The sequence below is a fragment of the Antechinus flavipes genome, chromosome 3, assembly GCF_016432865.1.
Source record: "Antechinus flavipes isolate AdamAnt ecotype Samford, QLD, Australia chromosome 3, AdamAnt_v2, whole genome shotgun sequence".
Taxonomy (NCBI): Eukaryota; Metazoa; Chordata; class Mammalia; order Dasyuromorphia; family Dasyuridae; genus Antechinus; species Antechinus flavipes.
Window position 1 is genome coordinate 613,836,953 of NC_067400.1, and position 17,865 is coordinate 613,854,817.

Here is a 17,865-nt window from a genome sequence, read left to right on the forward strand (position 1 = left end):
AGTTTTGAGAGACAATGGAGTACGGTGGAAAGGACCAGGCTCGGGAGTCACAACCTGAATCAGAATCCTGCCCGACATGGACAACACATGCCCTGGGCAGATCATTTAACCTCCCTCAGGTCCTTCATCCAGGAGACAAAAGAGCGGAATTAGAGGCCTCGGGGGTGCCTCCTTTCTCTGATCGCCCCTTTCGGGTACCTTTCCCATCTCTCCACTTTTGTTCACATCCTTCTGTTCTACATTGCTTTCTCACAAGTGCTACCTAGTCAAATCTGAAGAGTCCCTGGAGCAGGAGACAGATCAGAGGGCTTCTGTTCACTATCTGTTTTGTCTACCAAAGAAGGGAATGGTCTGCAAGACCCCCAAGATCTCTCTGGTCCAGCTCACTACAGACACTGCATTCACCCCATTCGAGATTTCTTACTTAGAGCCGAGTCCTGGCCCTGCCCTCAAAGAGCAACAGGGACAGAACCAGAGCATTAACAACAGACACCGGTCCAGGTCTCCCAGGCTCAGCCTTGACACAGTTCTTTCTTCACAAGCCATACCAAGAGCCCCATTTTACATATGTAGAAACTAAGATTCTAAGGAATGAAGGGAATTCTCCATCCTCATCCAGGTAAGCATTAAGACTCATCACTAACATGCACTTAGCAAGCACCCACTGTGTGCTGAGTGCTGGGACTCTGTCACTAACGTGCACTTAGCAAGCACCCACTGTGTGCTGGGGACCCAAAGACAAAGAATGACAGAATCCCTCCTTACAAGGAGGGAGGAGAGGGAGACACAGGCAGCCGAGGAGAATCAGCACAGCTCTCTGGGTCCAAGGTGGCCCCTTGGGGCCAGGCCGGGGAGACATCCGTCACAAAGGTCCGGAGATGGGAGAATGGCGGGTGGGCTGGATGAGTGGGAACCAAAAGGAGAAACAGTGACCACCTCGAGGCGGAGAAGGCGGGACTTAACCCTGGCTCCCTCCCATGATGGTGCCCTGCAAAGACACGGGTGCCTCCTAAAGCATTCACTGCAGGTCCCCCCTCCTCCTCTGGCCATCTGCCATGAGAGCCCATCTCCCCGGCCCCTGAGCATGGCCGAGTACCCAGGGGTCTCCAGCACGGCCCCGGACGTGGGGGGTCGGCCCCCGAGGGCTATGGTCCTGCCTTCCTGGCACACACTGAGCCCCGGGGCAGGGCCTCCAGGCTAACCTTGCAGAGGGCCAGGCACTTAATGAAGCTGTTGAGCTGAACCCAAACTAGCAAAGCCAAGCGTTCTGGGCCCTGCGGACACCCCCGACCCCAAGGCTCTAGATGACCAGTCGTTCCCTACTTCCTGAACGGCCTTTATGCTGCTTTCCAGACAACGTTCCCCATCTCCCGCTTTGTGTCTTGGCTTTCCTTCCCTGCCTCTGCTTGTCACAACCGCCCCTGCTTCTATCAGCTGCGTCCGGGTGCCCCCAGGGGGCCTTTCCTGCCCCCCCAGCCCTACTCTCCATGTCTGGCACATATATACAAGTACCCTTTGCCTGTACGGGGGGTGGGCTCTCACCATTGTGTGTGTCTGTCCTAACAATTGTTATGGAGCTTCATGTTTGCCAACCGATTCCTAAAAGCTAAACTCGCCCTCTCCCTGGGCTGGCTCCTCTCCTTACCCTCAGGCCCCGCTGCCACGTGCAGCGCTGGGTAAATAAAAGCTCAGGAAGAGCACGTGTAGGTCATGTCGCACCCTGAACCCGGTGCCGGTGACCTCTGGGTCACGACGGCCGCCCTGAGGCTGGCACAGAGGGCCGGACTTGAGAGCCTGGCGGCTGTGAGGCTCCAATGAGCACGAAGCCTTACCTGGCACGCAGGATGCACTGCCTAAATGTCAGCTGTTCCTCTTCCAATGACTATGAACGGGACCATCAAAGCAGCTAAAAGGCGTCAGGGCCTTTGTCACTTCCTGACTACTTTGTAAGCGTGACCATGGCCAAGAAGGTGCCACAAGGAAGGGCTCTGCAGAGCTGCAGGTGACTGGAACCCAGATTTGTGACCTGAGCGCCCTTCTGCCCTGCCAGCTCCTCCCTGAAGACATTTAAGGCAAGCCAAAGCTTGGAGGGCGACTATATGAAGGCATTCTGGCCAGCCCAGGGCAGTGTGGGAGAGGCAGGGGATGCTGGAAAGCAGAAAGTCTGGAGGGTGGAGCAAAGGGTGCTGCCCCCAGAAATTCCCCCCCCACTCCCCTCCTGCCAAGCTACCTCTCCAGAGCTACCAGTGGGTCTAAGGTGCCAGTTAACCTGCAGATAACCAGAGAATGGCTCTGGCCACCCAAGATGCTGCAGGACCCCAGCACGGAGCCAGATCTGGGAGGGAGGGGGACACTGACAAGCTGCAAGAACAAGAAGACAGACCCGGGTGACATCTTCCACTCTGGCCTCTGACCCAGAAAACCAGCCTCTGTATCCCCCTCGCCCCCATCACCAAGCACACATCCATGTCCCTGCTTGATGGCCAGAGCTTTCAGACCTCGAGCCGTGACTTGGGGGGGCAGAAGGTCCAGAAGTGTTTGGGGCATTCACTCTCAGGACAAGAAGGGCAGAAATGAAATTTCCCCATTTACCAAAGGATTCCCCCCCTCTCCTTTTTTGGGGAGCAAACATTGGAAAGAAAGTGGGTCCCTGGACACCTTGTGATGGCCGAATGTGCAGGAAGAGATGACAGACAGGAGGAAGCAGAGAGATGTGGGAAGTTCTGTGTGCTGCTGTCTGCAGCCAGCCCTGAAACAACACAAAGGGCCTGACGGCAGGAGGGAGCGACCAGTGGAAGCACAGCCCAGGGAGCCGAAGGGGGCCCGTGCACGGGACGGGGCATTTAGCTTCTCTGCTGTTACGGGCCGGAGCGGGGGTCGGGGCCCAAGAAAACACAACTGGCCAACAGAATTCACTCGAGATATGTTCTAAGAACGGGGCAAGAGGCTGCCGGGTTCACGGAAGGGCCCCTTGCAAGAAGCCTGCCTCCTGGTGACCCCCACAGCAAGTTGCACGGGCTGCTCATTCCTCCGTGTCTGGGGAGAGGGAGGGAAGAATAGCAGCAGCAGAAGCCGGGGCGAGGATCCCTGCTGGGAGACGGCCTCCAAGGAGGTCTCAGGGCCCATTGGCTGGCTGGGGACCACACACAGACAGACACAGACAGACAGACACACAACAGGCAATTGCAGGGAGGGCCAGATCAGCAAACACACCTACTGTGTACCTGGCCCTGTGAAACAAAGGCAGACCCCTGGGAGATTAGTCTTCTGAGCAGAGCCAATAACAGGCACAAGGCAGGAAACAAACACCCTGGATGTCTCCCCTCCCCTCAAAATGCCATCAGTGGGGGAGCTTTCAAGGGCGGGCAGATGGAGGCCTTGAAGGGCGGGGGAGGGGGAAGCAGAACCTACAACCTGCAGCCAGCCTGTGACCTCTCTAATAATGGCCGCTGCTTGTCTAATTCGCCACCCCAGGGAGCTGGGCTCAGGCTCTGCCTCGGTGGGCCTGCCCTGCTCTGCTGATGACCATGGAGGCCATCCCCAGCAAGTTCCCTTCCTCCTCTTCCCCCAAGGCTCGGCCTGTGCCCAGGTCTGCTTCCCCCAACTGGGGCCTCCTCCTCCCCAGTCTTTCATCTGGAGGAGGCTGCCACAGCCAACCCCACCCCCGCTCCGGCCTCTCTGGCGCAGGCCGAAGCCGCTCAGGGTCCTTCCCAGGGAGAGAGCCCCGAGCAGCTCTGAATCCAATGGGAGGCTGAGCTGCAGCCTCAAGGACTCGGCTCCAAACCTTTCGCTTCCCCAGGCCGCCAGGGGCTCCTGCTCCCGCCTCTCTTCCCTCAGACTATTCTAAGGATGCTGCCTCCCCCCCAGCGACCCTCAGCTTCGTGGGGACGGGGATCCCTAGCCCCCAGCAGGGACTTGGCACAAAGCAGGCCTTGAACAGATCGCACGCTGAAGACCCCAAAGATAACAGACGGCCCCGAGGGGCTCCCCATTCCCATGGGAAGACGCTAATAACCCTGCACAGGGACAGGGCTGAGGCCCGAACCAGGCCTTTCAACTCCAAGTGATGGTCCAAGGTCACAGGGCTAACACAAGGGCCGGCGCCCTGCGGGGCATTTCCCTCTTGGGCTCACATCTCATTTTCTCAACACCCCCAAAAAGGGCGCAGGGTTAGGCCCCGCCAATGACAGCTCCTGTCTCTGGGAATCTCCTCTCTAACTCTCTTCCTGAAGGAGGGCTCGGGGGAAGGTTGGAGAGTCCTTTCTGTCCTGAGGGGCTCTGGGACAAGGACTAAGCCAACCGAGTACAGGAAGGCCACGAGCCTGGCTGACAGGCCGCCCCCCTGGGTGAACGCGGGCCTGGCCAGACTGCCCTGCCGGTAAAGATAACAAACCGCTATCTGGGTGGGAGACACAGAGGCAGGGGACAGATACCCAGGAGCTGCGGGTCCAAAACAACAAAGGGAGCGCCAGGAGAGATGGAGACCAAAGGGGAAGGGCAAAGAAGCGGCCAAGGGGCCTGCAGAGCCAGGGGCAAAAGGGGTCAGCTCAGACAAGGCAAAGTCAGCCTTGGTCCCAGAGAGCTTCCTAACAATTAAGGGTCACCTTCTGGGTGGTCTGCAAGCAGAGGCTGGACAATGAGGCAGGTGGGTTGGAGGCTGGCTCACTGAGGCCCTTCCAACATGGCAGGCTTTGAACGAGGGAGGGAGGGAGAAATGAAAAGGAGTGAAACAGGGAGAGCTAGACAGGGCCTGGGCAGAGGCAGGGATGGAGCCTGAAGGGTCCCTGGCCTGGGCAGAGGCAGGGATGGAGCCTGAAGGGTCCCTGGCCTGGGCAGAGGCAGGGATGGAGCAGCCTGGGCAGAGACCCAGAGCTCCTTCACAGAAGAAACAAGCTGGGGCACCATCAGGGGGTGAGCAGGACCTAGATCAGAAGTTCCAGAGGGATTCAGCATCCTGGGTGGCCTTCCCAATCAGCCAGAAGATGATCCGCCACCCTCCCCCTGACCTCAGCCAGTAGATCCTTATTCGATTCCTTCTCACCTCAACTTCACTCAGGCTGTTCACATATTCTGTCCCACTGCTCAGCTTCAAATGGCTCTTGGGTTCTTGCAAAAAGACTCACAGAATAGAAGAACCAGAAGTAGCAGAAGGACCATCAGCCCCAGCACAAACCCCCAAACCTTCCCCAAGAGCTCCCATGAGGGGCTCCGTGGAACTCACCCCCACCCTGGGGAAAGCACTGCACAGTAAAGAGCTCTCAGCAGTCTCCAAGGGCCTCTGAGGCCCAGGAGGATAAAGCAATCCCTCTTCCACAAGAGACCACTCCAATATTTGCAAGCACAAGAGAGCGAGCGCCGAACTTTCTCCTGCCCACGAAGGCGGAGCACCGGAAGCGCGAGGAGAATGGCATCTCCTCCACTCCCCTGAACGACTCCGGCCAGTGCCCAGATGGCCCCGAGCTGAAGAATGACGAGCACGGTACCAAGCGAGACCTTGCCCACCTGCATACCTCAGCCCAGGGGCACCGTGGGCAAGCCAAGGCCTTTCTCTGGCACCCTGGGTTTGTTGACCCGTCAGTCCTGGATGATGAGCTCTGTAGTAGCAGCTTCTTTAACGATGTTGTGAGGATCAAAGGAGACAATTGGCAGGGACCACTTTGAAAACTCACGTTCTATATAAACGTTGGCTGTTCCTTTCTCTCGCTCCCATGAAACTTGCTCTATGCACTTAGCAAACTCTATAGGGTACTGATTCAAGGTCTTACTTCTTTTATTTGACTACTTCTGAGAGGACCCCCACAGAACCCTAAGGCAAGTAGATATTCAAGAAACATGCTGAATGAGGGGGGTAAACGTCTCCCCAAGTGGACTAGAAACTCCCGGTGGATAAGGATCATTCTCCTACACACACACACACACACACACACACACACACCTGCTGAGCAGCTGGTGATGGAGAAGTGTTTGGAAGTCAAAAAAGAAAAAGCCGTCAGAAGGGCTTCGGAGCCCAGCCTGGGGCCCGTGAGAAAGGAGGAATCCTCTCAGGAGACAGAGAAATGAAGTCGGATGGCTCCCAAGAGTGACCTGCCTTAGACCCCCAACAGTACTCATGGCCCACCGGGACAAATCCAAAGCAGCTCTTGCTGGACAACCAGGGAAGATGGACAACCCAAGGGCTGGTCACCGCCCCCTGGCCCTGAGAGAGCCTCTTGCTGGGCCTCTGCGCCACAGACCTGAGCAGCTGCACACAAACAGGGCAACATTATCCAGAAAGAGGCAGCAGCCCTGATTGATGGCCAAGAATCAGCTCCAATTATCAGCCACATAGCCCTGCCTGTGGGTCAGCCAGAGGCCTGGGGTAACGGCCGTGCCTTGGGGTTCACGAGGGAGTCAGTGACAAAGCCTCTAAATAAAAGCTAATACTTAAGGGTTCGGGGGGGGGGGGGGGTTAGGGATGAAAAAGTTCCCAGAGGTCACCTCATTCCACCTGCTCATTTTACAGATGAGGAAACTGAGGTCTAACGGCTCAAACACTAGGTAGGGATTCAGAAAGACCTGAATTAGGGTGGGGGTGGGGGCTGCCAGGCCCGGGGCTGGCAAGGAGGCGGGGAGGAGGGTCAGCCTCAGGGTCTGCGTCTATATCCCACGGGATGGTTCACCGAAGGCCCCTTCACAAATCTTAACCACATCGCACGAGCAACTGTCATCATTGTTGTCAAGATGATATGTGCAGTCAGTTGCTATGGCTATTTTTTGTCCAAGGTCACCAAGGTCGTTGGTAACAGAGGATCAAGATTTGAACTCAAGTCTTCTGGATTCTTTCCAGGAGACCCCTGAGCGGAAGCAGCTGTTGGCCCCGCTCTCCCCCTTCCCTCCCCCGGGGGCGGGACGCCCCGAGCGGTGCAGGATGCATGCAGGGGACCTTCCTCCAGGCTGGGCACGAGGGGGGTCCCTGTCCCCTGGCTCGGGCGCTGCCAAGGCTTGGGGGAGGGGAGGGTTGAGGAGGAGTCCACAGCAAAGGAAACCCAGCTTCTCTCAGCCGGCAGGCAGTGGCTCCGGCGAAGGTGGGGGCACCCCGGGCAGCGCCCGCACACCCTGGGCAGCCCCCCAACCCCCACTCCGGGCCGTCCCCACGAGGGGCTGCCAGTGGAAGAACACAAACCCGAAACGCACACACTTCGGCGGGGGCGGCTGGGAGAAGGCCGCCCCCAGAGCCTGGGGGGGAGGAATGGCCGCAGCAAACCAGCTCGGGGGCGCGAGCCCCCCACTCCAGAGCCCTGAGGGGAGGGAGGACCTGCGGCCGTCAAGGGGGGGGGCGAGCCAAGGTCAGGGGCGGCCAGCCCCCGCCCCAACCCCGGTTATTGACCCCGGCCTGGCTCGCGCCCCTTCAGCCCTCGGGAGCTCCCCTGCCCCCACCCACAGTTCCGGAGGGGAGGGGCCCTGGCGCCACCGCCCCCTCTCCCGACCCCCCCCTCACCTGTCACCGGCTGCCGCTGTGGGTCCCCGGCGGGCGCCGGCTCCCGCCCATCGCCGTCCGACGGCGGCCTCCTACGGCGGCTCCGCGGTGCCCCGGCGACCGGGGATCGTCCTGGCGTCAGGCCCCAACTACTCGCGCAGCAGCTACGGAGCGCGCGCCCCCCTACCGCAGTAGTCCTCCCCTCCCTCCCTCCCGGCCCTCCCTCCCCGGCCCGCGGCTCGCCTCCCCCGCCCGCCGCCCGCCCCCTGGCCGGAAGAACCGCCCCCTGCTGCCACAAACAGGAACTGACGTGGAGATGACGAACGAAGCATTCGGAGCGGGGTGAGGAAGGAGGAGGCGGGGCAGTTCCAAAAGCTGGAAGCGCGCAGACTCCCGGCTGAAGGATTCTGGGAGGTCCTCAGGGTGTCTGCGCCGGCGCAATACCAGAAAGCGGGGGCGACAAGAAACGAAACCGGTGGGAGTTTACGACTAACCAGTGGGCTCTGGAAGGAACTGCGCAAGCGCGCTGGCCGGAAAAAGGAGGGGGAGGTGTCACGATGCGCAGGCGCAGTTCGCTTCTGGCGCCCCGGGGCTTCTGGACCTCCGCCCAGCCCGAGAGCCACGACTCCTACGCGCGAGGGTAGCCCTGGCGCACGCGGCCCCGCCGCCGGGTCTCTCACGGTGAGCCGCAGACAGCCGTCGGGGTCGCTGACACCCTGAGCCCTTTGGATGACAAGGACGGTCACGGGGTTTCCTTTCGCCCTCGCTGCGCGGGGCTCACTCCTGCGGCCTCTCGGGCACAGCTCTCACAGCACGATGCCGACCGGCCGGCGTCCACCCCTGCACCCCAGGTCATCCCGTCCCAGGGTGGGTGGGCACTGGCTCCAGTGCGTCCTGGGCAGTGTCATCTCTGCCAGTTATTTTTTGCGTGGTCTGGACCTCGGTTTCCCCATTTGTAAGTGGAGGGGATTGGCCTCTCCTAAGGAGGGTGGGCACCTCCCCCGCCCACCCAAAAGGTCCCCTCTATCCCTCATCCTCCGCTGGTCCACTAGACCAGCAGGCCGAAGAGAGAGACGGAAGGCCAGGCCACCATTCGCGTCTCAGAATGCACCCTGCCTACTCCGGAATGGTTCAGGAGAGAGGAGACTGAAGGGCCTGGACCTCCCCGAACCAGGCTCCACCCCAAACCCCAGCTGCCCAGAAAGGACCCCATCCAAAGAGTAACCAATGAGGGTAGAGGGCAAAGAAAGCAGAAAGGGACATTGGTGCTTGGTTTCAAGGGCTTCTAAGTCAGAGGCGACCCCAGCTTTATTATCCCGGGGTCACATCGAGAGCTCCCCCTCCATCCCTCAAACAAGTGTAGCAAGAATCCAGCAGACAGGGGATGGTGACATGCTCCCCTTCCCCCCCTCCTCATCCCAGGCATTTCACTTTCGGTCTAAAAATGGAGGGAAGAACACCTCTCCTTGCCCACGTGAGCAAAGACATAGGAAACCGCGTCTCCTTTCCCCTGTGTGGCCTCTTATGGCATCTCTCGGCAGGCAGATAGGCCCGGGTGAAGCTCCTCTGGCCAGCGGGCACCAAGGTGGAGAGCCCTCCCGGGCAGCACCGTGGCCTCCTAAGAGTTCCTAACAGCTCGGCGCCACGGCCGGCGGGGAGGGCGCGGGGAGGGCGAGGATAGACGCGCTTCGGGCAGAGGACAGCGGGCAGTCTGGCCTTCCCACCAGGGCAGAAAACAGAAGAGAAAGGAAAAGTGTGAAGGAGAAAAGCTACTAAAGACAATAACCTAGAGCAAGCAGCAGAGGGGAAGGAAGGGACTGAGCTTTGAATGACAGGCCCTCCCCCTGGGCCCTTCTGACTGGCTTGGGGGGAGTGGGGGGGGGGGGGGCAGGGAAACTGGGCAAGGGTGGGAGAGCCTGAGTTGAGGATCCTGTCAGGGACCCTAGAGCTGGTCTCAGACCAGGGTCCCTTTGGGTGCTGTGTTGGAAGCAAGGGGAAACAGCTGGGGGCCAGGTAAAAACCAGTGGGGAGGAATGTCCCCTTCCCTAGAAGGGAGAAACCTTGAGGGCAGCAGCAAAGGGAAAGAATGTCTGGAGGGGTGATCAGAGAAGGGGGCAGCCAAGCATCCTGCAGAGAAAGCCCTCTACTTCTCAGGACCTTTCTCCACTGGTCCCCCCCCCCCCCCATGGGCTCTCAATTCTACTCCTTGCCTCCCACCACCCCACACACATGCCCCGTGGCAGAAGCAGCTCTGGGTGCTGCTAGATTCCTGGATGGACCCACGACCTTTCTTTGATGTTGCCCACCTTCACCACACTTCACTGGCCAGATTTCAAGTTCTCATGAGAGGACTTGGTACAATTTGGACAAGGGGAGCTAAAAGGAGTGTCTAAGGCAGACACACACAACCGGGAGCCCCGCAGGAAGGGCAGCGTGGGCCGAGGCAGGGGCCGGGCCAGGTGGACCAGGCCGGGGTGTGAGTTAAGGCAGACACAGTACAGAGAGGCTCCAGCATGGCTCTCCGAGCCCTACCAGCAAGGTTAGTCAGTCTTCCGCCCCAGTCTTTTAAACACGCTAATAGTGCCCGTGTTGTCCATCTGTGCACTATGGCCCTCGCTTGAGCTGCTCACCCTCGGGCCTGCCAAGGTCCTCTTTATGGTAACCTTGAACTCAGCTGGGGACTTACTCTTTGTGCTGGTGACCTGGCTGTCCTGAGCTTCGGGTGGAAGAGTGGCTTTGCCAAGTCTCTGGATGATGCTGACTTTGGGCAACGGCTCTGGCTTTCTCTCAACAGAGGGGCCCTGGCTGCCCCCTAAGCGCCGAAGGGTAGCAGGGATTGGCTTGGGCTCTGAGCTGGTGGCTTTGGCCTTGACGGTCCCCCCCAGTGGGGTGCTCTCCTTGGAAAAGGACTTGCCCATCCTCTTCAGAACCCCAGCATACTGGAGAACGGAGCTGTCATCGTCACTGTCTCCTGCCCGCTCCTCATCTGTCTCCAGGGCATCACCTAATCGGCTGAAGACTCCTGTGGGCTACAGCCAAATGAAAATCGTCAGTTAGGAAAAAGAGAAGCCAGACTGTCAAGGGGAGGATTTCCCTTCCCTCCATCTCACCTTGTTTCCAGTTGTCGTGTCAGCCTTAGTCTCGGCTCCGAGCCGATCAAACACAGACGTCCTCTGGACACCTGAGGGGGAAGTCAGTCAGTCAGTCAAACCACTCATGCTGAATGCTCCCACTGGGCACAACCCTATGCTGGGCACTGTGAGAGGCACCAAGGAGTGTCTGCCCTGAGAAACGCTTCAGGAGGGCTCAAAGGGCAGGGATGGGATGCAGGCACGTGGAAACAAAGGGAAGAGACGGGATTTAGGAGATGCTAGAGATGGCTAAACCAAGTTGGGGAGACATGTCAGTGAGAACACAAACTGAACATGATCCTCACAACCTCAACACACTTAAAACCCAGGTTGTGGCTAAGAGGCCCCCCCGGGGGGGCAGAGCTCCCGACCACCCAGCTGCCCCTTCCAGGCCTTTCACGAAGGCTCACTCCGGAGACTCACGGGGCCCCTGCCCTCACCTTTGGCCGCCTGCTGCTGCTCCAGGATCTTCCGTGTCCGAGGTGTGGTTCCCTTGGGCATGGTGATGATGTATTTCCCTTCCATCTCAGCGGTCACTCGGCGTCTCCGCTTCACTGGCACAGCCACATTCTCCTCTTCAAGCTGGCCTAGAGCTAAGAGAGGCCAAATGTGAGGTCATGGGCAGCTGGGAAAAGGACCCCCCGAAACTTTCTAGAATGGGGGAAGGAAAGGCTCTCTCACTCCAAACAGGGTAAACAATCAGAAACCATCCCCTTCTCATGTTTTATCTCATTTCATTCATAGGACCCAAAGGCTTACAATTTTTTTTTTTTTTAAGAAATTTCTTAACCATCCCAGAAAGATGCAATCAATGAGAGGGTTCCAAAAGAGACAGAAGCCCTTCTGCTCCCAAGGCACTCAGGTCACACTCTGCCCTCCCTCCCCTCACAGGTACCCCACCACCGCGCTCCCCTTACCAACAGCTTTGGCGTGCTTGGCGGCCATCTTGTTGGAGACAGTGACAGAGATCTTGGAGGCACTGGCATCAGGACGCCTGGCAGGGGTGCTGGGTGGAGAGTCCCGACTCAGGCTGTTAGCAATCATCCGAGAGGCAGCTAGAGAAGTGACAAAGGGGAGATGAGATTCAAGAGCAGGACTAGGACCATCCAAACCTGGGGAGTGGGGTGAAAGATGGACCACTACTGCACTCTAATCGGTCAGCGGAAGTGACCCAGACTCGACCCCCTCAAAGTTCTGAAGACATGGCCTTGAAGGAGAAATGGGAGTCAAGACCTGGCCCCTGAGAACAGTGAAACAGGGCTGGCCCTTCCATCATCCTCCCCGAGATGGAGAGGCTTTCTGTGTGTTACATCCTGACCCTCCCAACACCCCTGGACTGTGTGGTGGAGGGATTATCACTGTCCTGTTACAAGTGAAGAGACCAAGGCTGGCAGAACTTGGTACCCCCTAGTATCTGCTCCTGGAGCAGTGTGCCAGTGGGCACCACCTGAGATCCGCCCTGAGTGCCGGGGAAGGGCGGAGCAGGGAGCTCTGAGGGACACACTCACCACTAGTGGCGCTGCGCCTGAGCTCCGCCTGCAGGTGGCTGGGGCTCGAAGCCAATGACTCAGCGGCCGCCTTGCACACATCCTGGAAGAGACAGGATGGGTGAGAACAGCTCTAAGACAAGAGGCTCTGGGTCGGACACCGGCTCTCTCTAAATGATCAAAGGGTGGTGACCATTGACAATGACAGAATTGCGATGGTCTGGCTGTGTGGGGCCCAGAACGCCCCCATTCCTTCTCCCCCCCCCCACCCCCGACCCTCAGAAAGGCTTCGGCCTCACGTGGCCTCAGCTGCTTCCTGAGCTCGTGTGACCCTCTATGAAGCCCCCTGGAGCCTGCTCGCCGCAGGAAACACAGACATCGGATCTTATGGGACCCTGAGAAGCCCAAATGAAGGGCACCTGTCAGGTGCTTCCTAACGTCGATGATGACGTCATCTTGAATATCTCTATCCCAGACAGTTCTGGGGCAGGGAAAGAAAGGGGGAGGGGACAAAGGCTTTGCTCCTAATGCATTTCACTTGATGTTGGTCACTGAGATCTGGGTAAAAGGCTGGGTCTCGGTAGTGCTTCATGGGATCTGCCCGGCTCCTTAGCAAAAAGTCTAACAGTGCTTTCCAATATAATGGGTCCAAAAAAGCAAATACCAATTCCTCCCTCTGTTTCCTCAGGGGAGAGGAGGCAGTGGAGCCAAGCATCCTTGTGCCCCCACGACACGCTGAGCCTCAGGCGGGGGCCGGCAAACCCACCTGGCGGTACACCACCTTGGCGTGCTTGAGGATGGCGATGATGTCACCCACCACAGTCACGCCGAGCTCATTCATGATCTCCTTGTTCAGATCTAGCAGCATGTTCTTCTGGATCCTGTGGGGGCACTGGGCAGTGAGTGCACAGAGTAGCGCGGGCTGGGCAGTGAGTGCACAGAGTAGCGTGGGCTGGGCAATGAGTGCACAGAGTAGCGCGGGCTGGGCAACAAGCCACCCTCCCCCCAGCTGGGGGCTCCTGCTCTGGAGCCCACTGCTCCTCACCTGTTATCGACAAACATCACCGCATAGTTGACGGCAGGTCCTGGCGGGATCCCGGCTTCCTTGAAGAACTGGATCCATTCTGATGTAGCTGTGGAAACACCAGCAGGAAGTCAGAGAACCCATCACACCGTCTTGGGCGCCCGGCTCCTGAGCCCACCAGCCTCCTTCTTCACAACAAAACCCCAATTTTTATACATGGAAGCGTCTCTATCCTAGCTGAGCCCAGCTAAATGCCCACAGCTCAAGGATTCCTTCCTAAAGCCTTCCCTTTGTCCCTGATAGCGTCACAGAATATCCAAGTTGGCCAGTATCTCAGACCCCATCTCTTCCAATGTGGAACTCTACAAGACGCTCTTTAATCAGAGAAGCCCTCTGGGGAGCAGAGCCAACTCCCTACAGACACAACCATCTTCACTTAAGGGCAGATCTAGGCATTACTAGGTTTTTCTTTACTTTAATCTTGAACTTGCCCCTTTGGAACTTGTCCATTGCCCCATGAGCCCAGCAAAACAAAGCTAATTCTTCCTCTGATGCTCTTTTGTGTCCTCAGGAGACTGTCATATTCCTCCCCCACTCCTTTAGCCAGACTTCCCAGTCATCCTCTTGAGGTCCTTCACTATCCTGCTGGCCCTCTGAGGGGGATCTGGGGAAGAAATGGGTATAGCGAATCCACCAGGGAAGAGCTAAACAAATGATGGTGTAGAAATCAAAGGGATATTATTTCATCTTAAAAAATGATGAGAAACTAATGAAGATTCATATGTGCTGATGCAAAGCAAAGAGAACAGAACCAGGATACGTAGCAATAACAACAAAATCAACATGAAAGATTTAAGAACTGCAACCAGCTCCATCCTGAAGATTAACGTGGGGGCCTGTTACCATCTCTGCATGACTGTTCTAAGAGTTTGGGGTTTTTTTTTCCAATTTTGAGGGAGTGGGTAGAAAGAAGGGAGTGAAGTTAGGAATAGTGTAGCAGGAAAAAGAAAGAAAAAATCATGGAAGGATTCTTTTTTTAATGTACAAAAGAGAACAGAAGGAAAAGAGCCAAGAAAGAATCACAGACAAGCAGGACAGCTTTCAAAGTTATATGTTGAATTTATTACATATTTTAAAAGAAAAGCAAGCTGTACATAATAGATTCACAGTTTCATGTACAATCCTCTTTGTCTGCTCTGTGATATATACAGATATACACATGTATGTGTATAAATGCTCATTTTATTTAAGTTCAGAATAAAATAAGATTCTGAAAAGCATCCAGAAATCTCTATATGATTATTGGAGCACATACCTACATGTATGACACAATCATTAACAGTTAATTTTTTAGTTAGCCAGAATTAATAGCATGGAGGCAGCTGGTAGCACAGTGGGCCTCAAGTCAAGAAGACCTAAGTTCAAATTATCTAGCTGTGTGAACCTGGGCAAGTCACTGAATCTTTGTCTGCCTCAATTTCCTCATCTGTAAAATAGGAATACCTATTTTATCTCCCACCTAACAGAGATCAAATGAATTGATATTTGTAAAAAAAAAAAATTTAAGCACTTAGCCTAGTGCCTGGCACATAGTAGTTGACCTATAAATGCTTATTCCCTTCCCCAACTCCAATAATAAGTTGCTTTTCCTTTGTTAATTAATCTGTTACAGATGTTAATATATCCCATTAGACTGTCAAACAGGTTAAAGGAGTAAAGCTAAGGAAATTTGACTGCTTTGTTTAAGAAGAATGATAATGGAGACCCACTAGTGGAAGCAACCTCAAGAGGAGATGGATCCCAGTAAACTCCTTTCAGCCAATGGTATCTCTTTGCTTCTGGGCATAAGCCTTTGAATAAGAGCTTATCTCAGTAGCAGAAGCACCAGGAAGCCTGTTAAACATGACCCTGCATCCCTTCGTTCTGTTCAATGATGGGGGCAAACAGATGTATCCACATACCTGCTCTCCAATAACCTACATGGAGCTTCCTAAGTGTCTTTCCCCCTCTCCAAAGTGTTCACACAATTGCCAGGGATTTTCTTAAAGCCTGGGTGGGACCACATCACTCCCCCATCAACAAAACACCGGTGTCTCCCTGTAGCCTCTAGAACCAAATCGAACTTCCTCTGACTTTTCCAATGCTTTCACCAACTGGTCTGTAAATGGCCTTTCCAGCTTAATCTCACCACCACCACCGCTCCCCGCCTCCTTGTTTGCTGTATAAGCCTCTATCTCCCAGGCCTGGAATCTGTCCTGCTCACCACCTCTTCCCAAGACCCTTCACTTCCTCCAAACCTTGGCTCAAGCACCAAGCCTTTGCTAATCTTCCTTCCCCTCCCCAAAGTACCTTGTATTTACTTCATATTTAATATTCTAGGAGTATTTGGGGGCCAAGAGCACTTTATTTGGTCACTGTAATCTTACTGCCTACCCTGATGCCTTGAATACAGTGCTTCATACATGTTTAATAACGCACACACCCATACCCCCTCCCAGCCTCTTTTGCAGGCCCTTCTCTGGATTATCACTTTCCATCACCTCTGTATGGATCCTGTACTTAACATCATTATTTACAAGTTCTCTTTCCCCCATTTGAACGTGAGCTCCTTGAGGGCAGGAACGCTGTTTTTGCCCTCAGCATGGTGCCTGGCACACAACACTTAATAAGCACTCCTTGAAGGCGGAGAAGCTCTGGGCTGGAATGGCAATGATTTAGCAGGAAGCGCCTCTAACCAAAGCCTCAGACCAGTGTCCCTGGAGCTCCTCCTGAAGGCTTCAGGGGCCAGAGATCCTAGGAGCCCACTCCAGCTTCGGAACCCCCGGAGGAGGGGGGTGCTTTCTCACACTGAGATACAGTCACTCCCCCCATCATCGTGCAGCCCCAGGAGCTCCAGGACAACATGAAGCCTGGAGTGAGAAAGCCAGAAAGGTAGCTCCAATCTCTTCTAACTTGCTAGTCCTAAGAAAGCAGGAACTGGCCAGACTCCTTTGGGAGCACTTTCAGGAGAAGAACAGCCAGGCTGAGAGACAAGCACTCCACAACACTGGAACTTTCCCGATCTACCCAGGAAGAGGCACAGTGTTTGAGCCCGGGTACCCCTTAGTCCTCTGAATCTCAAAGGGCACAGAATGGAACATTCTCACCGAAGCTGCAGTTGAGACAAAGGCAGGGACAAAGGCCCTAGGCACATTCCTCCTGGCTTTGGGCTGGCGTCCTCAGCCGGCATTCCACCGGGCAGCAGCTGACTCTGACAGCTATCCCAACCCCCACCGCCCCTCATCAAGTGGCAAGGGTCCAGGGCGGACCCTACAGACTCACCCATAGTCACTGACACCATCTTCTCCCCGATCACAAGCGAGCCGGTGCTCCCCAAAGTAGCCTAGGAGGGGAAACGAGGCTCAGTGAGTAGGCTGGCTGGGGCCTCAGCAGGGCCACATTCCTGGGCCAAGCTTCAGAGGCCAGGAATAGCTGGTGAGCAGCTGTCAGGAAGTCAGCGCCAGCCTGCCAATCCCCTACCCCACCCCAGAGCCCTCCCCTCCCACTCTAGTTCTCCGGCACCCTCGGGAAAGGCCAGCTGCTCTTAGGGGAAGTTTCTCTCAAAGACCCCTGAAGACCACCCAACAATCCCCTTCTAATCCTGTCAGCCCCTCCTCCACCCCACTAAGCCATCCCACCTTCCTTCCTCTCTCTACCTTCTACTCCTTTTCCAACAAATTTAACACTTACTAAGCCTCTACCGTGAGCAAAACTTGCCAGGGACTGGGGAAATACAAAGTAACACTGTATCTAACCACAAAGAGCCTTACATTTACCAAGTGAAATAAGGCAGGGAGGCCGTTAGGCCCCGACACCCACTAGCTCTGTGCTCCCGGGCAAGGCGCCTCCTTTCTGCTGCCTCAGTTTCCTCCTCTGTAAAATGAGGACCCACCTCTCAGGGTGGAGGAATTACCTCATGCTTTTTGCAAATTTTAAAGAGCTGCATGACTGCCAGCTACTGTAATATGGACAGATGCAAGTACGAGGCACACAGATGAGAACTGTCAAGAGCTCGCCCCTCATCTGCTGTCGGCCCACTTTCCCAGCGGCCCGGGACCCTCCGGGAGGAGGGCGCAGCGGCCGGCCTGGCTCCCGTATCTACGAGGCTCCCCTCCGCAATCCCGAGCATCTGTTTTCTACGTTTAAACCAGGACTAAGAAGTTGGGGTGGGAGTCCCCCGGGCCGGATCCGCAAGAGGAGGGAAGAGGGATCCCAAGAGACTGGGGGGAGGGGCGGGAGATGACGCCCCCCCCTCCTCCGACCCCGACCCCGCCTCCCGCTAGACTGGAAGCTGCTCGAGGACAGAAACCGCCCCACTTTGGTCCTAATCTCAGGCCCCGGAACATTGAGAGGCTCAGCAAGTACTCCCCGGGCTAGGGGATCCGCCTCCTGCCACTGCACAGAGGTAGGAAACTGAGGCCCAGAGGGGCCGGGGCACGATCCCGGGAGCCACGCGGCGACTTCCGGCGCCCGCCCGCCCGCCTTCCCGACTTCGTCGGGCTGAGGCCCGCTCCCCCCCTCACCTGTCACGGGTCTCGGGCTCCCGCCCTCCGCCCGGAGCCAACGGACCCCCCCTACCCGCCTCAGTCCTGCCTGGACCGGAAACGCCACTACGCGCGCGCCGGAAAAAGCCCTCCCCGGCAAGGGTGTGGAAGCCGCTCTAGCCGCGGCCGCGACCATAGAGCCGGCTGCCTCCCTCAGCCCCCACCACGCCCTCAGGACACGTGA

The 17,865-nt window shown here is 56.6% G+C and overlaps 2 protein-coding genes across 4 annotated transcripts in view; both read right to left on the minus strand.

The window, feature by feature from the left end:
• AKT2 (AKT serine/threonine kinase 2) overlaps nt 1-7,625 on the minus strand; it is a 29,464-nt gene extending 21,839 nt beyond the window's left edge. For both annotated transcript variants that reach the window (XM_051989200.1, XM_051989201.1), the window contains exon 1: nt 7,478-7,625. The gene's annotated coding sequence lies outside the window, so the exon portion shown is untranslated. The remainder of the gene's footprint in view (nt 1-7,477) is intronic.
• Nucleotides 7,626-8,725: 1,100 nt separating this feature from the next.
• C3H19orf47 (chromosome 3 C19orf47 homolog) lies at nt 8,726-17,754 on the minus strand. 2 transcript variants are annotated; one of them, XM_051989202.1, is made up of 10 exons: nt 17,661-17,754; nt 16,420-16,480; nt 13,120-13,207; nt 12,841-12,955; nt 12,096-12,177; nt 11,505-11,642; nt 11,028-11,180; nt 10,567-10,637; nt 10,143-10,485; nt 8,726-9,172 (listed from the first exon to the last, which is right to left on the minus strand). In XM_051989202.1, exons 2-10 carry the CDS (start codon nt 16,436-16,438, stop codon nt 9,075-9,077), a joined length of 1,107 nt encoding a protein of 368 aa, XP_051845162.1. In that variant the 5' UTR covers nt 16,439-16,480; nt 17,661-17,754; the 3' UTR covers nt 8,726-9,074. The 2 variants fall into 2 exon arrangements, with proteins under 2 accessions (XP_051845162.1, XP_051845164.1); XM_051989204.1 differs by lacking the exon at nt 17,661-17,754 and having other exon boundaries at nt 9,080-10,485.
• Nucleotides 17,755-17,865: the final 111 nt, after the last annotated feature.